At 36.1% G+C, this 22,745-nt stretch overlaps 4 protein-coding genes across 5 annotated transcripts; 2 read left to right on the forward strand and 2 right to left on the reverse strand.

Annotated features, from left to right (window-relative positions):
* The first annotated feature begins 312 nt into the window (after positions 1-312).
* On the forward strand, positions 313-2,040 carry LOC147278605 (uncharacterized). The gene is made up of 3 exons (XM_086249691.1): positions 313-528; positions 681-810; positions 1,014-2,040. The coding sequence occupies exons 1-3, from the start codon at positions 393-395 to the stop codon at positions 1,885-1,887; spliced, it is 1,140 nt and encodes a 379-aa protein (XP_086105817.1). The 5' UTR covers positions 313-392; the 3' UTR covers positions 1,888-2,040.
* Positions 2,041-6,646: 4,606 nt separating this feature from the next.
* LOC147278606 (uncharacterized) lies at positions 6,647-7,717 on the forward strand. The gene is made up of 2 exons (XM_086249692.1): positions 6,647-6,800; positions 6,983-7,717. The coding sequence occupies exons 1-2, from the start codon at positions 6,747-6,749 to the stop codon at positions 7,610-7,612; spliced, it is 684 nt and encodes a 227-aa protein (XP_086105818.1). The 5' UTR covers positions 6,647-6,746; the 3' UTR covers positions 7,613-7,717.
* A 112-nt stretch (positions 7,718-7,829) lies between these two features.
* LOC147278607 (hyperosmolality-gated Ca2+ permeable channel 2.1-like) lies at positions 7,830-16,708 on the reverse strand. Of its 2 annotated transcripts, none has more exons than XM_086249690.1 (12): positions 16,425-16,708; positions 15,562-15,984; positions 14,888-15,034; positions 14,597-14,660; positions 14,332-14,454; positions 12,782-12,970; positions 11,138-11,436; positions 10,276-10,552; positions 9,628-9,903; positions 8,594-8,827; positions 8,326-8,503; positions 7,830-8,239 (listed from the first exon to the last, which is right to left on the reverse strand). In XM_086249690.1, the coding sequence occupies exons 2-12, from the start codon at positions 15,852-15,854 to the stop codon at positions 8,166-8,168; spliced, it is 2,154 nt and encodes a 717-aa protein (XP_086105816.1). In that variant the 5' UTR covers positions 15,855-15,984; positions 16,425-16,708; the 3' UTR covers positions 7,830-8,165. The 2 variants fall into 2 exon arrangements, with proteins under 2 accessions (XP_086105816.1, XP_086105815.1); XM_086249689.1 differs by having other exon boundaries at positions 14,245-14,454; positions 16,425-16,707.
* Positions 16,709-18,101: 1,393 nt separating this feature from the next.
* Positions 18,102-20,015, reverse strand: ACS11 (1-aminocyclopropane-1-carboxylate synthase 11). Its single transcript, XM_086249765.1, has 3 exons — positions 19,869-20,015; positions 19,333-19,464; positions 18,102-19,220 (listed from the first exon to the last, which is right to left on the reverse strand). The coding sequence occupies exons 1-3, from the start codon at positions 20,013-20,015 to the stop codon at positions 18,102-18,104; spliced, it is 1,398 nt and encodes a 465-aa protein (XP_086105891.1).
* Between the last annotated feature and the right edge of the window lie 2,730 nt (positions 20,016-22,745).

A 22,745-nucleotide genomic window follows, 5' to 3' on the forward strand; every position in this document is an offset into this window, starting at 1 on the left:
CCCTGAATCCCTGATGATATAAATAAAATGATTCTGGACTAATTAGAAAGACAAGAAGAAAATCCTCCCTCTCCCATTCATCCATTCTGGCACACACCCCTTTTCCCCCAATTTTCTATACAAACAAACACACTTCCTTTTTGCCACACCCTTTTTATATTCCACAATTGGCCCCCTTCCAGGAGCCATGGTTATCCCTTTTCATCACACCATTGAATTATATATATTTAATTAATGATTAATCTTTCTCTCTCTCTCTCTCTCTCTCTCTCTCTCTCTCTCTCTCTCTCCAACCTCTAGTTGTTAATATTGTGGATTGATTGATTGATTGTTTATGCCATAGAAACAATTAAGCTAGGTAGAGCTCAAGCTAATTCCAAGAAAGCAGAAACATGGGAAGAGCTCCTTGCTGTGACAAGGCCAACGTGAAGAGAGGGCCATGGTCTCCTGAAGAAGATGCCAAGCTCAAGTCATACATCGAAAAGCATGGCACCGGTGGTAACTGGATCGCTTTGCCTCAAAAGATCGGTACATATATATATATTCTTCTTCTTCCTCTAGTGTCATAGTTATTATCAAATTAAAGGTTAGGGATGGAACTGGCTAGCTAGTTATATCGATCTTACATGTTAATTATGTACGTATCCATTTGTAATTGTGAATTTGTGATGAATAATTAGGGCTTAAGAGATGTGGGAAGAGCTGCCGGCTTAGATGGTTAAATTATCTCCGCCCAAACATCAAACATGGAGGCTTTTCTGAAGAGGAAGACAACATCATTTGCAGCCTCTATATAAGTATTGGAAGCAGGTACACATACATATCCATCCTCGATTCACGTTAATTAATTCATGTAATTACAATTTTTTAGCTAGCTACCTATATATCTTGCTAGGTAAGGAAGGATCATATATATAAATTAATTGTTTCAGTGCGCACATATGCCCTATAATAATCCATATATATGGGCCTAGCTAGCTAATTAATTGTTTTCCTTGGGTATATGCACGTAGGTGGTCTATAATTGCAGCACAACTCCCAGGAAGAACTGATAATGATATTAAGAACTACTGGAACACAAGGCTGAAGAAGAAGCTTCTGGGTAAGCACCGCAAGGAACAGCAGGCGGCTCGTAGGACAGGCGGTGGTGGCGGCCTAATTAAAAGAGGGAGTACTAGTAGTAGTGGGGATAGTTCTATTCTTCCAGCAGCTGCAGATGATGGCAATAATAACCAAAACCCTTACTGGCCAGAGCTGCCAGTACTGCTCGCACCATTACCTAATAATTTCTCAAACCAACAAGAGCCCTCTTTTAACGACCACGCATCCATCAGAAAATTACTCATCAAGCTTGGAGGGAGATTCAATTCAGATGATCATCATCATCACAATATTGATCAACAGCAGCCTCCTATCCAAGATAATATTAGTCTTCAATTCCCAGTTGATATTCTTCCCAGCTCCTCGCAACAAATTTATCATCAACAGCAGTCTTCTGGTCCCATGGCCCTGACCAACATCAGTCCTCATGAATTTGCACAAACCCATTACAGCGTCAGCGGTATTACAGAGGGAGGTGGTGGTATGCACAATATGTTTCAAGGGCAAAGTAGTAATTGTCATCTGCTGAATGAGCTTAAGGACATGGTGTACAACAACCCAAAGAGATTGGAGGGGCTTGACTTCTTGTACGGAGAAGACTTGATGTTGATGAATGAGAGAATTAACAGTACAACTTATGGAGAAAGTATTGGGTGGGGTGAGATGCTGGTTTGTCCTCCTGTGGCCACTGCCTCAGACGACTATGATCAATGCATGCAGCGAATGATGCCCCAACCACAAGAATGTGGTTTCAACGGCTTGATCACTTATCCTGGCGTGCAATAATCTGATCGTCCAACATCTTGATCTGTACATTAATTGTAATAATATAGAGATTTGGTAGCAACAGGCATTAAGAAGTTAAAACCCTAGCTAATAAACCCCATTCACTGATTAATATGTCTGTTTTTTCCATGATTGTGCTATTAATTAATGGTTACTATATATATTATATATATAATTTATTTAATTAGCTACTATATGTGATGTGTGCTGATCGATTGAGAGCTAGCTAGCTACTCCTTTTTACTGTAATTTTTTCGGACTGAATTTCTTTGTTAATGTTGAATTAGGAGATTTTGGAGCTGCTTCAAGCTATTGCCCTATATTTGGCAATAGCTAGTACTTGGTACAAATTTGATTCATCAACTCCAGCTTTTGATCTCATTGAAAGAGCATGTTTCGGTGTCTTTTGTTTCTGTTGATTAAGGCGGGGGAGATCAGCAGTTCTTGAAACAAATTTACAAAAAGAAAAAGGGTATGTTTTTTTTTTGCAAGCATTTATTAATATTTATGTTGGTCACAACTCACAATGTTCATTCGAAACCCTGACAGGGATTAAGGCACCTAGTTTCTTGGAACACATGTTTCTGATCATTAAGCTTTAAAAATGGTATATATATGGAACATGCTTCCAAGATTTTATATATAGTAAGGCTCACAAATCAATGTCATCTGTTTATGTGGAGAGAGAGAGAGAGAGAGAGAGAGAGAGAGAGAGATGAGAGTTAAATTTTGTAAACTAAGTAATTGTGGTTAATTATATGTTCATCATTTGTCATATGGACATTATATATAAGAATTTTCAAGTTAAAAGATATGCTTTAATTTAATATTTTATCTATATTATCTATATGAAAAAACATTCTGATTTGGTACTTAAAGTCAATTAACTCTGTTTTTTTTTTTTTTTTTGTTCTGAAACTGCTAGCTAGTTCTTCAAATAAACTTTAATACTTCATATAAATATATATATATATATATTTATGAAATTGTAATATTAATCAGAAAGGAAAATGTAATTACTACATGCAAAGATGAAATATGTACTACGTTCGAATTAATGTCCCATGGATGATGCATATTGAAAAATTTTATTATAGTTGAGTTTGCTTCATCACGCACTAAAGTCACAGGGATATTTTCGTGTCAATTCGTTGATACACATATATATGCTTACGATTTCACAATGTTTTGCAAGAAATGAAGCTCTAATTTCCATTCACAGATCGATATCATATATTTCTAACTTTCTTGAATATTTCAAGTAAAATTAACGTCTTTAATTGTCTGTATAAATTGCATATATATATATATATATATATCATCGTTAAAATTTCTATTTTTGACTAAATTAATAATTCATGTTAGATTTAAAAATTTAATATTCGTACTACCCTAAGGCTAAGACTCTGAAGTGGTGAAACTCTATATATATAGTACGTGACTATTGGGAGAATTGTGTGATCTAATATATATGTACACATTTCTACCAAAGGTCACTTTATATTTATATATATAGGAGAATGGTCCCCTCCATATATACAATGCATTCAGCCATATACCTAGATAGGTAGCTCGTACGTACGCAAATGTATAGCCGGTCAACAATTAATGTTGTCTTAAAGAACAATTCATCTTCTATTTAATTACCTGTTAAATATTTTCTTAATTATATTCATTCGCACACAGAAGCAGATATATATACATCGACCAAAGCCACGTACAGTAGCTTTGATCTGCAGTTTGAAGTTTGCATGATCGAGATCGAACAAGCTTGAGTGGCCTGCTGAGATATCTCACATTGATATATGTCTGCATAAGAGAGAATGAGGTGGCATGACATCACAAAGGATATATCATAAACAAATTTTGGCCTTTTGATCAATTCTTTAGCTGATGAGATGGATCGATGACCTTTTTGAGTACTATATATAAATTTTGAAATGACAGGTGTCAATAAGCTCGATACCGATTGATACCTAACAATTAAGCACCATTATATATGTAATAACTATCAATTCTAGTCAATAGAGTTGCATGTGCTAGCTTTCTGGTATGAGCCATATATGGATGTCAATTGTATTTGTTTCAACTTCAATCAATATCATATAACAATACATTCTCTTTTTGGATGATCGACTACAGGCAGCAGCTGGCAGATCGATGTTAATTTGCAAATATAGTTTTTTTTTTTTTTTTTTTTTTTTTTACTTTTCGATTATTATTTAACTGCCACAATTTTTTTATTACTTCCAGGCTCCAACTCTTGACTCTTGTTAACCAACTAATTAAGCTTCCTTAATTTCTACTTTTCCAAATTCAACCACATTTTTCTTGCTTCTGCCAACATATTAGGATTCAAATGCATATAAAATTCATAATCAGATTTAGTTGATGATCGTCTTCTCCCCAAAGTTGACTAATTAAGCTCTAGTTTATATGTAAATTGAGCTGTCTTCCTTCTGTGAGACTAATTATTACCAGATTTTTTTGTGTGCACATACATATAAGTCAAGATAGCATCTGCATGCTACGCCTAACCTAAGGCAGCCTTTGTAATTAGGACTTGATTTGTTAATTATGTTCATGGAAAGGTCAAAGAAGTACATTATCTTATGGACTCATTTATCTCTTGGCTGACTACAAGTACAAAAGTACTGGATTACAGTTGTAAATTGTAACATTTGGACTAAAATATTTATTTTCTGTTATGACATTGCAAATTTGCAATTAATGTTTGGTGAGCCATATATATATGGTCTTGCTTTGTTAGAATATATCGGTTGACGAATTTTGAAATGGGTAGCTGCTTCATCAAGCTAGCTAGCTAGCAATTCAATATGTTGGTCCCATTAACTAGATCGAGTACGTACCAACTCTCAAATTCATAGTGTGTAAAATAAGCTAGCTATAGCCTATAGCTAGCAATATTCAACAAGGTGTAAAATAAGATATTGTAACTAAAATAGGTCGTTGTAACTAAAAATAGGTTGTACGTTCTCCCATTTTTAAGTATTAAAATTAAACATCATAATTGTCAGTTCACATTCTAATGGCTTAATTAAGTTCTTGGAATTAATAATCAAAAGCTCATAAGTGGGATATCTAAAACCTATATATATATATACCATAAGATATATAGTCTATCTGTCTGGCTTGTAGTATAGTATATTACAATATTGTTAATTAAGCATATATATAGTGGACATACACAAAGTCCAGCAAACAAATTAAGGAGATAGACATTAACAGTTCTGATGAAGCTAGGCATATGTGAATTTAAAATAAGCCTATATATTATATATATATATATATATATAGAGATGGATCCAATCTCTTCCTGTAAAGTAACAAGGAATATCCCCCACGAAGAAGAAACAGAAGAGAAAAGTCCTGAAAGAAAAAACCAAGATATGAAATTTGACTTATTAATTGTAAGTGGCAGTGGCATAGAATTCTTGTGAACTTGATGACGATACCATAATAAACACCAGAAACATCGGTGATTGAGGCCTAAAGAGAGCCTCCTAGCAGTGACAATAGCCAAAGGACACGACTTCTGTCACTGCTTTTTCATTTTATAATCAAGTAATCAACCCCTTGTTCATATTTAAATGCAAACATATATATATCATTCATTCAAAATTAATTACCTACACTAAATATTAATTATATATTTATTTGAATAATACATGACTATGACACTCACTAACATGAATAATTCTAACGATTTGTCTTGTTAATGTTGGACCTGACAGACAAAAGTATATTTATAGTTTTCTATTATGAAAATTAATTAATGAATTCGATCGGATGATCAGAATAATATCATCACAAAGGTACACTACTGCACAGTACTGCAGATGGGTTGGATATATACTCTAATTCAAATTATATATACCATTCACGAGGTGAAGGCTGATGAATTAAGTATAAGTGAGCTTAATTAGCCGCCGAGGGTGCTCTTTCATTGGTTTTCAAAACTAGGATAAGAATAGAAGATGATGACAGTAACTTAGAAAAATTGGAGTGTGAAATAAGCCACCCTTTGGACCTTGGCTATGGGTGTGGCGAAAACTAAATATTACCTATACACTCATGCTCTAGTCGTGTCTAGTAATTGTCTAGCGTGATATCAGAACTATAGCTGTAGAGAATTCGAAGTTTAAAACCTTCACCATTCATCATCGCACCTAATTATTTGTATTTATATGTCTCTTTTGCTTTTGGTCTAAGGGATTGCCTAACACGTACACCCTCAACATACTTATTAATCACCTATTGGTCCAATAATACTTACTTCATCCGACTGAGATTTTTTTTTTTTGGCCAACATCCGACTGAGATTTTGATCAATCTTTTGTATATATCAATCCGTACAATTTTATTTCTTTTTCATCTTTATATATTATTAGGTTTTCCCCTTTTTTATGTTTTCTTTTAAACGACTTACTTATTATGGGTATATATATCTTAGTAATTATCTCTCTCCATCATGTATAGACAAAGCAATAAGAGTAAGTTGAGTAACCTATCTTACATGAAAGTTTTTCTTGTTGGTTGACTTTTAGGTGAATTTTCCTGTTGGGCCGATGAGGGAAGAATCAGTATTGTATAAGTATGTTGATTAGCAAATCGTTACCTTCTTGTTGTATGACAAGGCCTAGTACATTTATCTTGGGCCCAAACTCCTTAAACCTTGACCAGCCTGGCCCAAACTCCTTAAACCTTCAAAAAGCCAGTGAATTTTGCGTTGAGAATATCGTGGGAAATAGGTGAAAATGGCCAAATTGACATCAGCTAAACCCTAGAGAATGAGCAGAAAACGCAGGTGATAAAGAGGACAAAGCCAGATAGCGTCAATGGCGATTCCGGCGTCTATTCTGTCGACGTCGTCTTCAACTCTCAAATTTCCGGTACCCTCTCTCTCTCTCTCTCTCTCTCCCAAAATTCCAACTACTCGAATTTTGAAATTATAGGTAACTCACCTGAAAGCCACTAATTTATATCTAATGGATAGGATCTCATATATGGATAATTGATTGGTTACTCCATTCTTTAATTCTCTATTTTCTTCTTCTTTCTTTTGTTCTTTCAGATTAATCTGTTTAAAGAAAAACCCTTTCGACCCCAAAGGTGCTTCTTGCCACGTGTCCCTCAGCAATCCTTCCCCTGTATGAAAGTAGTGTCAATGACCCAGTTTGGTGAACCAAACAATAAAAGTAAGCTGAGGCTGCAAATCAGTGTTGTGAAGGAGAAGCTGTGGGAAGCCATCCCTGTCCCAGTTCAGGACCTTCCATGGAAGAAAGCAGCAAATACACTGCTGGAGCGGCTGCTTTTTCTTGGGCAGAAAGCATTGATATGGTCCCTTATTGCTTTCTGCGTCCTCAGCTTTTTATCAGATATCATATATTCCATCTCCAGGAACAGGGAATTGGTGATACCCTTTGGTCTCTTTGTTGGCTGCTTTGTAACTGACATTTTGAGAGAGGCATTGCAACAAGTGCTTCCCAGCTCACAAGGGAATGGATTCGAAAAGCACTTTTTTGCTATCAGCTGCTTCTTTGTTGCTGTGAAGTTTGTCTCTGCTGGTCTCCCAATACAGGCACGGGTGTTTCTTCTGCATGTTGCAAACGGCGGATTCATGCAAGTTTTGTGGCTCTGGAGAGGTCTGTTGAAAAAAAGAGATGAAGGAGATGCTTCATTGGCCATGGATGTGGAATCTTAGTTTGGTTCTGTTCATTGAAGAAGTGCTTAATCTATGCTGTTCATTCAATCTGTTGTTTAGAGAATCAAATAATGAAACTTGCATCACTACTGGGTTTTCAACCAACTCTTTCAACACATGGTTTTTAAAATATACTGAACATCACTATGATTCTATGATATCAAACACCCACAAGGGCCACAACGATATACACAACTATTCCAAATTGCTCGCACAATTACAACAGTACAAAATAGAGTTGCTTTTGGATTTCCCCACTCTCACACACATACAGAAGAAACTGGGAGTTCCAGTATAAAAAAAAATAAAAAAATAAAAAAAGAGAGCCTGACTGTGCGGTTGTGGAGCTCTGCATTTTTGCAACCACCTGTTACAATTGTGCCTGTACAACGATTCCAAAGATTTTCCAGCCAAAACATAAAATTCTTCTCTGAGATATAACTCATCCAAGCATTTCATTCGAGCAGGCACCATTAACCTTACGGTGATTATAATGCATCAACTCGAATTGGCATACAAAGACGTCAATTATGTACCAAAAAACTCATATTGCTTATGGCTTAGGTTCTTCTCCATTCAAAATTGAGATAACATCCCATGCTGGATTTCCTTGGGTAGGATCCTTCCCTGAAAAGAGAGAAGCAAAGACAACCAAGCAATTACATCATTGAATCCGGATAGAGGAGGTCTTCCAAGTGTTAGATGAATCAAACCTGGCTTCACATTCTCTGGATCCTTATCGCCGTCCTCCTTCTCATGATCAGCTGAGCGTCCAGGACTGCACGAGTCATCAGGAGTTACAGGAGACTGGCAATAGGCTGAATGCAGCTGTTGGTAAACCTCTTCCATCTTCCCAGATTGTTCATCCTTTCGATCCATCTCAATAAGAATCTGAAAACAACCCACTTATCAAACTTTGGAAGGGATACAGAGACATGATCACACACACACACACAAAAAAAACCCATTTTGAATTGCTACCTCTGCAGCATGGTTCTTGAATATTGGACGAAACCGCTGTCGACAGTACTCATTAAACAAAAGAGTCAAAATAGGCAGTGGAATGGTGAAACCTGATGCAATTGGTGATCTTCTTAATCCAAAGACACCAAAGGCAATTATTTGCATGACAACCAATGAAAAGATGGATGTATTGTGAAACATTGGCCAGTACTGTCCCCCACTTTCATATTTTGGTATATACACATTAAGAATCTGAAATAGACATTTTAAGATTAGCATTAGACCCCTATTTGGTTCCCCCAAAGAAAATAATAAGAATAAATAACTATGGAATGAGGAAAATAATTGAACTCAATTAGAAATAAAGAAAAAAAAAAAAAAAAGTAAATGATGGCCAGAACAGAGACCTAACAAAAATAAGGAATGCTAGAACACTTTTATAACCTGTATATAATGTCTACAACATCATGAATGCACCTAAAAAAATAGACTTCATGCAACTTTGACGAACAAATTATTAAAAGCAATAAAATAAGGAATGCTAGAACACAGTTATAACTTGTATAAAATGTCTACAACACCTGTGAATGCACCTAAAATAAATGGCCTTCAAGCAACTTTGATGAACTAAATATTAAAGGTAACCAGAATGAATTTAACACATCATAGTTGCCTTGAAACCTAATCAACTAAAATCAGAAAAGAAGCTTCTACCACGTGATTGCCATTCCAAAGCTAAACACAACCAGCAGGATACAAAGAACGTCCCAAATATTACCCTCCTACTTAAAGAGGAGGCTGCTAACCAGCACAGGTAAGGGGACATGGAATTACAGTGTGGTTAAATAGCCAAGAGCATAGAAAAGGAAAGTAAGTGCAACTTCACTATACATAGCATTTGCATAAATTTTTTGTAGCTATGACCTCATAAAAATACCAAATCACTATTACTCGCCTTGGCTACATATAAAATATAGGAACAGCATATAAAAAATGCTGCTAAACCCATGGAATGCACAAGGTTATAAAGCATTGATAGGAGGAGTCCTCACCTGGTTTCGATATACAAGGTAGGCAAGTATACTGTAAACCAGCAAGAATGGCAATATTAGGGGAACCAATATGGAACAGGTGAAACCAATGAACAGAAACAGCAGGACTCTAGGAATTTCTGTATGATAAGGAAAAGACATTGGGCCAATAGAGTAATCTTTCATTCTAAATATGAACCTCCGGATCCAGTTGCAAAGAAGAGGATAAAGTTGTATGAGTTCACATGCCAAGCTTGCCCAACCAGATGAAAAAACATAAGTCATGAAGAATTTTGCCTGCAAAATTGAAACCACAACATAATTAAAAATAATACTAACGCTCTACACCTTCTAAAATAAAAAAGACCGAAAAACTTTAATTTGTATAAGAATCTCATTACTGACACAAGAACTCGAAATCATTATCACACTCTAAATCACTTTGCTAACCCTTATGACCATCAGTAATTGAAATTAAAATTGCCTGAAGTTCAAATGAGATGACAATTGCAAATGGACAAGTTAACCCTTATCAATTGCAAAGTATATCTGTATCAGAACTTGACAAGAAAAAACAGTACGCACATGTAACAGTCCAATAGACTAGCATAACTGGATCAGAAAAGTTATACATTGGATAAACATATTTAATAATCAAGGGCATATCACCTGTGCCGGAACTGCATTGGCAAGTTGGCCAGGTATCTCTTTCACACTATTAACTACTCTCAATTGATAGATAAGAGACCCAGTAAAAACATTAACAAAAAAGACATTCCAGATTGTGAAGTATAAGACTTTGATGCATGCACTCTTTTTCCTTCCACAACGGGAGATAGATCCCTCCACTGATGAAAACAGCATCATAGCAGGTGGAACTATGTAGAAAGCCAAAATTAGAACCACACTTGGTAGGTAGCCCGTTATCAGCTGGCTTACAAATTTCCTGCACAAGAGCACAAAGTAGTTTTCATGCAAATGTGTCAAATTCATTGGAATTTGGAAATATAAAGTGGGACCAATCGTCCTTCAATCTCCATGACAATAATTATCCAAAATGAAAAAAGGAATCCAGATAGCATTAAATCTGCAAAAACTCAAAATAAATAAATACAACAAATGCATTATAATTATGCATTACAACTATAAGCTTACAACAAATGATGAAACACATTGGCACCACGTGGCCTTATGTCTGAGGCCATTTTCGTCTTCTCATTTTCAGCTTCTCATTTTCGGCTTGAATTGATGATTAACACGAAAATGCACTCAGGCAGAAGGCCATATAGTACCAACATGGGGTGGTATGCAAAACTACCGGGGAAATTGATTTTTTAACAGTTTTGGGGTAATCTGTTTATCGGAACTTAGTTTGGGGGGTAAAGTGTCAAAAATTTCAGTCTGGGGAGCAAAGTGTCAACAAGGATAGTTTGAGGGTGGTATATACAACTAACCCAATATGGTCCATGTCCATGATACACAGCATAAAAAAAAATGCAACCACAAAATGCATGTGCCCTCATTTACTTACTTCTTAAGAAGTCCTCTTAGAAATGGAAATGCTTTTTGTAGAGCTTCTAGTTGAGTCAAGCTTTGAACAAATGTGACAGGAATAAGAAACACAAGCATAAAGGCAGTAGTAGCCAGAAGTGTAGCTATCTTGCGGATCCACAATTGTCCAAAAGGTATCCAAAGGTTTGACCAATAAACATCAAGTGGTTCTGGAGCCAATTCTGTCACCCATAACATGGGATTTGATGACTGAAGAACCTGTGAAGCAACAACGGCAGCATAGCGAGTCTTGAAAAAGACAAAAGCAGCAGCACACACCTGTATGAAAGACCCAACATATTATAGGCTACAATATTGCAATTTCCACCAAAAATTAAGAGAAAGTAACACTCAAGAAACCAAACAATTCAGAGTGGGTGGAACGATTGGGACAGGGCGGGGGGCTCTCCACCTCTACGACAAGAATTATCTTTTCATGTGTATTTAAATAAACTTTTCGGCTGAGGTAGCCAGAGATATATATATATATATATATATATGTGTGTGTGTGTGTGTGTGTGTGTACATTTGATAAAAAACAAAGGTAACCAAATCTATATGCTTCACTCACTGATCAAACTCAATGATGCTTAACACATGAAATAGTAAATATTTTAATTTCAGACATTAATGGATTGAGCTTCATAAAATTGGAAGTAAATCAGATGTTATAAACCTAGTTTGAAGGGTTATAAAGAATGCTATATTGGGATATTCCTCATGCCAAACCTAGGGACTCAATAACACCATATTTCCTTCAAAATCATTGCACCACCATCTACACCAGCCCTTTGCCGTTCTCTCCCATTGACACACAGAAACACAGAATAAGATGTCTCGTATCATTTTTCTTTTGGGTGAGAGCCTATGTATTGAGGTTTTGTCATACTTTCCCTTTATACAAATGGGCTAGTTACGGGAAAGAATGGCATAGGAAAACCTTAACGGAAAAGAAAAGAGGAACATATATACATGTGTTGGTAAATTACATAAACATATTGAACTCACATAAAATACATACACACACACACGCACACACATAGATGTTAATTAATCATTCAACTTTAACTTTAATTTCTATTTTTTTTATAGATGATAAAGAATGGCCCTAGAGAGTGGTTTTATACTGTACTATAGTAAGTAAAAACTTACACTTTTTCATAATTTCAAAAATAGCTACATAGTAGCTACTAGCCACTCTCACACAAATATTGATCACACAAACTAAAAATTAAAAAGCCTACCAAAATTAATCACATGAAAGATAGTTTTGTCTTCACAATTGTCAAGTCCAAAATCATGCTCAGGGCACTATTATCCCTCACAATAGTACCTGGCCATCCCTCTAGAAAAATCTAGAGAGGACACTAAAGCAAGATTACATGAAGATACTAAGAATGCTAACAGCAACACAATATTTTTCATAGGACTGATATTGGCAGCACTGCTTTAAACTGTATCACAGAGTCTGTCAAGAACTCAACAGTTGGCAAACCAGTTTAAGGGAACCAGATCAGATGCAAAAGAATCAAGCAATACATAAACCACTTGTTGTATATGCATACAGCATACATGATAGAAAACCAGAGCTCATAAAATCAATTCAGGCCAGAGCTTGTGTGACCTTTTTTCTTCCTCCCAAACCAATGCCATTGCCAATAAGGAATGTCTTCCCTTTTGCGCTTTCAGTTTCATTCGAGAGAATCTTAAAAGAATCAGGAGGTCCTCCACAAAAACCACAATGAAACAAACCTGGTTTATGGGTATGTTCCATAGAAGCATTTAAAATGCTGCACATCTTCCCTGCATCGCTCTGCAAAGTTAAACATATCATAAATTTCCATTAAAAAATAGAAGACAAAGGATCAGGACATCATCCGTAAAGGCGTCACAGTTAAATATTGTAAATCAACTAGAAAGTGTATGTGTCATCAGCAAGCATCATCATAATTCTAGTCCCAACTTAATGAATAACCCCAAAAAAATTGGAATGATACGTTAATCAAATAATAACCTGAAATATGAATTTATGAAGTAAGAGAACGATCATCCAAATTATGCAAGGCACTAAAAAAATTGATAGCTGAATGTAAACAGAAGCACGAGGTTATATTATGTGACTCATTTAGTCGTGTTATATTTACTATAAATATGAACTTCACAGTCCAACTTATGAATCCAAGGGTAAAATTAAACTTTCTAAAAAATAAAAAATAAATAAAGAAATACCATAAAGCACTATTCAGCACAACAAAGAGTCCTTAAATCAGTATTGGTATTATAACTTTTTTAGTTTTTGAAAAAGGTATTCCCTTAAGAGGGAATCTCTCAAGAATATAGGTGCTTCAAAACAGATACTGAAATAAAATGCAAGAATATATTGCATTTGTACGTGACCTTCTATAGCTTGAATTACTGCATAAAACCAACAACATAGAATCATTTGATCTCATTTTATTTCATTCACCTAATTTCAAACTCAAGTTTTAAATTGTAAATCACACATTTTCCTAATTCCCAACACAAAATGCCCTGCAACTCTTAAAATCATACAGTAAAATTCGAATTATTGCAGGCTGCCCATATTACTCTGTGTTTTCTTCTAAAGATATGAAATTTGAAATCTCCATATCATCTGTCTAGTACTCTAGTCTAGGAATTATAGACATTATTGAATTCACACCAAAAAAAAATTTGTAAGACTTGATTATTAGTCAAATGGCTGTAGTTGTAACTCCTACAATTTGCAAATTCATTGACACATAAAGATACAAGCAACAAATCCCAAAAAAAAAAAAAAAAAAAAAAAAAGTAAGAGACATTCACATTTTTTATGGGGCATAATAAGATGCACATGAATGGCAGAAAAAACAGGCATCATATTCAGTATTTCATATATAATTTGTACAGCTACCTTAAACCACATAATGGTCTAACTTAAACCACATAATGGTCTAAATGCAGGTGATGCTAGCAGTTGACATTATAAGCCATTAATAAAGCAATTGACTGTTGTGCAATATAAAGATTTTAAGAAGTTAAAAAAAAAAAGATTCAGGGAACAGAAGATTCAAGCGTCATACATACCATCAATTTCTGAACTTTACCAGATCGAAACACCATTTGGTGTGACAAGTAGCTTGATGCATGATAATTTGTAAAGAAATTTCTTACTGAATCACTGTATGATTCTTCCGCTGACCAGGGAATAGCACGAACAACAACTGTAAAATGGCTTGGATTTGGAGGAGATCCAGTAATATGTGTCAGCCTCATTTTAGTGATGGTCTTATATTCCTACGAAATAACCCACAATAGATGAAAAAAATTAATGTCTTAAAATATTAATATTTATAAGAAATAAAAGCAAGAGGAAGAACCTTTTAAATGATATACTATCCACAACAACAGAAAGAGGAGATGGGTTTTACATCCTTACAAAGTAGAGGAGAACACAAGCTGCAGAGGTAATAATGTACAATGCGAGACAATGGGTCCAGAGCCTGACATGAATTAAAACACAAAGAAAATAACCGATAAGAAACTAGTTTTCTCCCTGTAACAAGTTAAATCACTAATTTAAAGCATAAAAATTGAGAATAATAAAACAAAAGATACACAGGCATAGACCAGAAATGTCTACACCTTCATATGTGTACATTTATACTGAATATAATAGAAATCTTTTCTTTGAAAATTGGTATAATCATCGAGAGTATATATTTCATACCACTTTGAACCATCTTTAACATTCAAGATGGTAAATACTTCCAAGGATTCTCTAGGGATTTCCTGGTGAGTCATCTTTTGCCCATGATAATTCACCGGAAGCACAGTAAAAACGCATATGACAGCAGCAATGCAAAAGATACGAAAACTGTAAATAGATAAAGAATTAGGCTGAAGTGAGAAATCATCAAACCAGTAGGTAGATTTTGTTGTTCTACAAACAAACAAAAATCATAAATTAACTGCAGATGTATCAGAAAAAGAGTACATTCATAAATGCACCAAAATAAAATCGTTGTTAAATGTAGGTAAGACACTCAGAGCTGCAGGTGGTAGGAGGCAACCATGATGAAGTAAATTAATTAAAATAGACATGCGAAACCCTAAGTACTTGAGATAAATACAAGATGTATAATCTCAATGATTAATCTTCTTTCAACCTCCATACTCAGATCAGGTAGCACTTTGTACTTTATATATTATTTTCTTTTTCATAAGGCATCTTTCTTAACTTATAATGTGTCTAAAAGTCAATGCCTCCCTATATTATGAAAAACAATGATCTTGATGCACAAGAACTACTATAATGTTCAATGCAAGGTTCACCATGTAAAATATAAGGCACAAAATTTGGCATCAATCATTGTCTGCAAGATCTGGGCAGGGTCTACTTACCTGAAAATTACCATCCTCATAAAAACCACAGAATCCAAGCCACCAGTAGCCAATAATTCTTCTTCTGTTGTTTTCCAGGTTTTCACTAACCAACCAGCAGAAGGAACAAATCTATCCAAGCAGAATGGATCGCTTCGCCTTTTGCTTATTGAAAGTCTTCGTCCAAAGTAGACATGTCCAAAGTAGACATGAGCATTGCTCGGTTGTTTTCTCAATATGGAATATAGTGAAAAAAGTACCACACACACACCAATATTAATTCCAGCAGAAGTCCAAAGAGCTGAAAGATTCATTTCTGTCCACTACTATCTGCAAGCTTCAAATATCTCATTACCCAAGAAGAAAGACATGTGACATCCAGATTACACCCATAACCCGAAACACAACAAAGCTGCTGCAACGTCCATACGTCGATTTGTCTACCTAAATTCAAAAGAACAATCCATACATCAACATTCCATTACTAATATACCAAATTCAATTAGATTTCTAGCTTAAGACAAAACAGAGTTATTCACATTGCTTCACCTAAAATGATATGCAAGAATGCCAAGAACATAGAAAAGCAGAAAAGGGTTGAATTTTACACACTAAATGATCATGATTCATGATGCTTGTAATCTACACCTAAACCAACTATATATAAATAAGATCAGAAAGAATCTACTGGAAACCATAGTGGCACACAGGACACATCATCAAATTGTGATGTAAATGGTGGACGTACTAATACATAACAAAGAAAAACAAAATTGCAGGCTTAAGAGTATAAGATTCCAATTCCAATTCCTACGAAAATTACAATGAAAGTAAGAGTCGAAATGCGAAAGAATTAGATCAAAGAGAGTTAGAAAAACGAGTACCTGAACCAGCCTGAGTAATTCGCAGAGAACTCGCCGAGTGATCCAAGCGAGTCTTCTTGTATAGAAAGCGAAACGGAATTGCAACGTCACAGTGGAATTAAAACTTGTACGCCATTGCATTCCCGCGCTTTCGCTTCGACTTCACAGAAACTCCAAAGGCAAAAATCACAGAAACCCTAATTATTTCACCCGAAAAGACGAAGCAGAATTTGTTGGGGGAAACAAAGAAAGCGAAGAAGTTGGAAAGAACCAACTTTTTGTCTCAGCGCAAATACGTAAAAGGTGTCTGGGAGCGACACGTCCTTTGTATAATTTCACTCAGTCTATGTCTCTATCTAATAATAATAGAGTTTGCGGGAGCAACGGCAAAGCCACGTGGCGGACACCGACGGACCGGTCCAACTGTCCAAGTGATTATTGCTGAGAATCGACACCAACTGCCCCTTCCATTTCAGAGAATTTTCTGTAATTCTCATTGGCGTGCGTGTTACGCTACATCAGGATATACCGTAGTGAAATGCGCTCGGCTGCTTGATGCTCGTGTTCGAAAATCACATGTGCGTGGAAGCGTGTGATTGGCTGATACTCGTGGGATACTTTTTGTGTTGAACAAATAAATATTCTGACTTATCTTCTTTTCTTTACTAGGAAATATTGGGATAATTGTTGCCTGGAACTTAAGCGAGTACGAGAGAAGCCCAAACTGGAATCGATCTATCTAAAGTAGTCGAGCCCAAACTGGGGCCCATTAGCTTCTAAAGGCCTTGCTATGACAAAAATTGTGAAACTCAATGTTATGGTATCAGCATCACTACATTGAAGAACCTAGTTAGTAATTTATTTTCGTGTTAATTCAAGCAATAGTTCTTAAATTTTTTCACCATTCTCACTTTAATCTCGGAAATATTTTTTTACATTCTACAATTTCAAACTTTTTGAATTTCTCACTTTGATAGTTTGATCTCTTATGTCAGGTCCATTTGTTTTATATCAATCTTAGTCACATGTAAATCATGTGACCACTTTTTCATAGATAAATTGTTCAATCCCACACCCTATGAACTTCCCAACCATTAATACCAATCACACCCCATTTTAAATAGCATTCATACTCATTAAGATTTAAACCACACACTATCAAAATTGTGCAATCACGTCCTATCAATGGTGGGACCTGTTTTTATTAGAGGAATGAATGTGGATCCTTGCTGTGATTTTTTTATTTTTTTGTTGTCTGAGATCCTCGTTAGGATTTTGTAGCGCACACAGTGGTGAGCAATGAATATGATAAAAATAACGTTTCTCAAAAGCCCAAAAGCTATGAATCAAAAGCCCAAAAGTAATCCGATAAGAAAATACGTACCATTAAAAAGCATACAAACATATATACAAGTCTACCTACCATCACTCTCCACTCTACATGATATGAACTTTTTATGATCATCATTTACTTACATACAGCATTGAGAATAGCTTCTTTTTTAATTTATTACATTAGTGCCGTGGACCATGAACATATACGAATCAAAAGTAGCACACAAAATACAATGAATAAAAATAAAAAATTAATACAATAATTGACTACGTTTTCTAGCCATTTCTTTTGATGAGCAAAACAAAGAAATATATTTCACGTTCCCTTTTCATGAGTTAGGAACTTAGGACTTAGGAGTAGTACTAACGGTCCGATTCACGATCGTACGATGCTAATTGGAGAACCCACTTACTATGTAACCTCATCGGTTTCGATAGCAACTCCTGCTGGTGGTTGACTTTAACAACGGTGGAGTCTACAAGCACCTTGATACGTTGCATTGCGACCTTGAGCGTTTCCTCAGACATGTTTGCAAAGCACATTCTGAACCAACCGGGTTCGGAGCAGTGGCAGGAAGACCCGGGAGAGATATTCAACCCTACTTCGCAGACCACCTTCTTCCAAAGCTCCTTCTCCGCCTCAAACGTGTTGGAGCTGAGAAGCCCCCTCATGTCCACCCAGCAAAACAACCCCGCATTGCTTCTCAGGCAGCCGATTCCCGCGCTTTTCAGCCCGGAAACAAGCATTTCCTTCCTCTTCCTCAGCCTCTTCTTGTTCTCCCTCAGGTACTTGCTGGCGAACTTGTTGTCCGCGAGCATGTGGGAGAGCAAGAACTGGGTTTGTGACGAAACGAGCCCGAAGCTGGACATTTTAGTGGCTGCAGCCACAACGGTGGGATTGGTGGAGTAAATCATGCCCACCCGGAACCCGGGCAGGCCGAGGTCCTTAGAGAGGCTGTACACAATGTGAGTACGGTCCCACACTTGGGTGTCTTGTAGGTTTCTTGAAGCTAAAGCTTCAAGAATACTTACGAATCCGGGAGAGTTGAAGACGGTTCCTGAGTATATCTCGTCGCTGATGATGTGGATTTCTTTGTCAACGGCAAAGTCAATGAGGTGGTTGAGCTCGAGCGGAGTCATTGTAGTGCCTAAAGGGTTGGAAGGGTTGGTGACCAAGACGCCCTTGACTTTTAGGTTGAGGTTTCGGGCTCGTTGGTACGCGTCTTCCAATGCGGAGGGGGTGATTCTGAAGGCGTTGGAACTTGAGCATTGGATGGGAACGATTTCGAGTCCGGTACGCCACTTGAGGTCTCGATCGAACCCCGGGTAGTATGGAGTGGGAAGGAGGAAGGCTTCGCCGGGATCAGCAAGGCAAAACATGAGAGTCTCATTTGCCGAAGTTGAACCGGCCGTGAGCACCAGCTTCTTTGGATCAAATTTGACCTTGTTTCCTCTCATTTTCTCCATAAATTCTACCAATGCCTATGTCAAGTGAAAAGAGAGAGCTGCCATGAGTACTACGCACGTGATGTATAAATAAAAAACTTCAAAGTGTTTATGAAACAGTACTGCAAATGATATTGATGGAACTCACTTTCTTGAAAGTGGGCATTCCGTGGTAGTCTTGAAACAGAGCAAGCTCTCTGAATACGGATTCTCCATTTCTTTTCAGGCCCAGTGCGTTGGGATTGCGTGCCAGCCATGACTCCACAAGGTCAAACGAAAGCTGCAACAAAACGACATCCAATATCAGTCACTACTCGGAGTCCCATAACAATTAGGAAGAGACTCAAAATATATAAAAATTATAAATAAAAACTAAATGAGTAGTTGGAAAAATAAAATGCACACGCGCATTTGGATGGATATCACAAGTGACGTCCAACCAACTTCGATTATCATTTTCAACAACCATCTAATTATAATAATATTATTTTGCTCATAATTAAGGTGATCGAGCCTAGCTTGACCACTTCAAGTGCGACAAAGATATGTTGTGCTACATAAAGTAGTGTATGAAAGTGGCATCTTTGTTTTATTTTATTTATTTTCCGTATTAGTTTGTTTTTTTTCAAACTTTTTATGATGGTGATGATGAGAATTGATCGAGAAGGTAGATATATAGCTCACCTGATTCTCTGCAAGTCCCATCTGAATGATTCCGTTGGGATTGTGAAGTGGATGATAAGGGTTCTTCTCGTATTCCTGCCACCCTAGGAAGTAGGAAGAGTCCTGCCCATGCGAGTCGCAACTTGCTTTCTTTGACAACATTTTCATGCAACCGATCGAGCTAGTATAAAGCTAGGTAGAACTTAATTAATTAAGCACTTTCGGTAAAAGCACCTTTTTAAAACAAACTTTTTAAGTTCAGAGAGGCAGAGAGCAAGAGAGAGAATGAGAAGCTGGGTTTGGGTTGGATATCGAGACTAGAGAGGGGTTTGCATTGTGGTGAGTAGAGAGCTGCATGGATATAAATAGGAGGCTAAAGGTGATGAGGGAACAACCCCAGCAGACACAAGTCCGACACCGTATATGAATAATGAATTGACGGTGCTGAATCTTTTGACCAAAAAGCAAACGCAGTTGCATCGCTGATCGATCCAATTAAGTCTATTAATTTCTTTATTTTAATTGATCAATTATTATTAATACTACTTTAAGTACTAGTTCTAATTTTTCTTGGCTTTAATTAATTGTAAGTACTAGTTGCTTTATGGATATCGTCATTGTTATATATTAAAATATTGCACGTACGTACTTAGCTAGCTACCTCTAAGTCTCTAACTAGTATTCGGGTATACATGATACATCCCGTACTATTTAAATATTTTGTAATTGATATCGTTTTTATGTACAACTGTGCATCATGCGCATGACTAACATATATATATATATATATATATATAACAGAAGTGTTGCTTCCGAGATATATATAGACATAGAATGTACGTAGCTATTCTACATCAATTGATTTATCTAATTTCCAATTGATTTGGAAATGTTTTTGTCTTTTACTTTTTATTTAAAATATGTATTACAGAGCTAGGGAAGATGAAATAGTCAATTTCATGTCGAAATAGTATAAACTTCTAAGTTTTTCAGGTTAACTCAAATAATAAGGGAGAAAGGACTAAGATAAATTAATGTTTTGATCACTTTTTTTTTTCGGTAAAATTGTTTTGGTCACTTATTTCAAACTTAAAAGATAAAAAAGTAAGAACTTCTCATTTTCAATTATACATACCTATTTGAAGGCCACGATATATGTTGTCTAAAAGACCAGCACTATTCACTAACTAGTTAATATATAAACGAATCATCTGATGATCATGTCCAAAATATTATGCGTACTAATCAAAATACAATTTTCCGCTGGAAGTTTGACATATGTCGTTATGTCATTCTCTTATTAAACAATTAATTAATTAGTGAAAAATTATAGGTGGATATATAGGATATATTGGATATATGTCCAAGAGAAGAGAAGGCACTTAACTTTGACTTCCAGTGAATTAAGCACCGACACACCAACGTCATCTCTTTTAGTTTGAAAGTGTAACATCTCCATTTGAATTACGAATATCTTTTTGAGTTATGGACTTTCATGCACATCAATTTCTTGAATTTTCAATCGGAATTAATTTGTTATAATTGTTAACCACGTCAAACAAGTGTATTATGTTAGGGGTTAGGAGTTTACCTTATTCCAAATGTTAATTAATCAAGGAAACCAACTAGCTACTAGTCGTCTAGCTAGTGGCCTATCTTTCTTTACTTTGTTAAGAGAGGTTTCAAATGCTGATTGTTTAGTTGCATTTGTAGCGGCATCATCTGAATCCATAATCTATATGGATCTTTAATTCATTAATCATGATTTATAGTTTGATTTCTTAATTAAAAGCAAGAAAGGTTTGTAATTAATTGACATGGGAGAGGTAGCTAGAGCTTGTGCATAATATATGACTATTATTTGCAGTAGTACTGAGGTGGGAGCGGTAGTAGCTAGTCAATGATGGAAGGCGGGACTTGGATCTACTACTGCCGACCCTCAAATCAAGTAACCCAATTACCCAATCCGAGACTTTGCTTTTGAATTCCTGTTTGTTTTTATTACTGGGAGCTAGAAAAAGAGCTCACTGCTGTGCAGTACGTACTTTGCAGGGTGGTGACACACCCCCATTATCCATATACCCTTTCTATCCTAAGAGCTAGGTTGGTTAGGTGGTCCATGCCATCCATGCTAGCTCTTCACCACTCCATATAGCACAAACTGCATGCTTGCTAGACAAAACTCCTTGATGTGGGCTATTGCCACGTGTTCCAATTTGAATTCGGACCCTGGTGGTCCATACTCCTCCTTATTGCTTATTTGCTTATGTTGAGCAATCAGAAGCCTTTGAAAAGGAGATCAGGTTGGGACAAGAGTTGCGTCCTGGTCCAAAAACCCATATCAATATATGATATTGGGTCCCATTTAACCCTCGGTTTCGGTCGGCCATTTTCTCACACTCATGTATGTCTCCTTCCATGAGATTCTTTTTCCTTTCAGTTTGATTCAAAATGCTTGGAGGAAAAAATTAAAAAAAATAAAACCCTGCAATATATTTTCAGTATTTGCCTTTCATATATTTCTGGTACGTACTGAGTTTCTGAGAACCAACTGAAGTCTTATCTTATCTTCTCTCAACCTAATCAAATCCCTAATTAATTTATTGAGTTGCCACTTGCCAATTGCCACTACGTACTGAAACCTCTAATTAAAATCTGATGATTATAGTCCATAGAGGATCCAGTTACACGTGTGCCCAATTTATATATAACACCCCTCATCAAGAACACCAATTATTAATTCGATTGCATGCACATCCATCAATGTGTATATATATGTAGAACTTTTATTTTTGTTAGATGTTATCGATCATATGTTATATTATCTAACTCTAAAGGAAGATCTCTAACCAATGAGTAATTAGTTTAGTAATATTTATCTCTTCAATATTGGGAGAA

Source organism: Dryas octopetala, chromosome 7 (assembly GCF_963921425.1).
Source record: "Dryas octopetala chromosome 7, drDryOcto1.1, whole genome shotgun sequence".
Classification (NCBI taxonomy): domain Eukaryota; kingdom Viridiplantae; phylum Streptophyta; class Magnoliopsida; order Rosales; family Rosaceae; genus Dryas; species Dryas octopetala.

Bases quoted from the DNA above. Each gene is read 5' to 3' on its own strand.
- LOC147278605 (XM_086249691.1), top strand. From the start codon at position 393: ATGGGAAGAGCTCCTTGCTGTGACAAGGCCAACGTGAAGAGAGGGCCA. The intron at 529-680 runs GTACATATATAT...ATGAATAATTAG, and splicing joins CGCTTTGCCTCAAAAGATCG to GGCTTAAGAGATGTGGGAAG. The intron at 811-1,013 runs GTACACATACAT...ATATGCACGTAG, and splicing joins TATATAAGTATTGGAAGCAG to GTGGTCTATAATTGCAGCAC.
- LOC147278606 (XM_086249692.1), top strand. From the start codon at position 6,747: ATGGCGATTCCGGCGTCTATTCTGTCGACGTCGTCTTCAACTCTCAAA. The intron at 6,801-6,982 runs GTACCCTCTCTC...TTGTTCTTTCAG, and splicing joins CTTCAACTCTCAAATTTCCG to ATTAATCTGTTTAAAGAAAA.
- LOC147278607 (XM_086249689.1), bottom strand. From the start codon at position 15,854: ATGAATCTTTCAGCTCTTTGGACTTCTGCTGGAATTAATATTGGTGTG. The intron at 8,504-8,593 runs GTAGCAATTCAA...GGTTGTTTTCAG, and splicing joins TCAAGAACCATGCTGCAGAG to ATTCTTATTGAGATGGATCG. The intron at 8,240-8,325 runs GTTTGATTCATC...CTCTCTTTTCAG, and splicing joins TCCAGAGAATGTGAAGCCAG to GGAAGGATCCTACCCAAGGA.
- ACS11 (XM_086249765.1), bottom strand. From the start codon at position 20,015: ATGAAAATGTTGTCAAAGAAAGCAAGTTGCGACTCGCATGGGCAGGAC. The intron at 19,465-19,868 runs GTGAGCTATATA...GTTTTGTTGCAG, and splicing joins TGGGACTTGCAGAGAATCAG to CTTTCGTTTGACCTTGTGGA. The intron at 19,221-19,332 runs GTGAGTTCCATC...CACTTGACATAG, and splicing joins GAATGCCCACTTTCAAGAAA to GCATTGGTAGAATTTATGGA.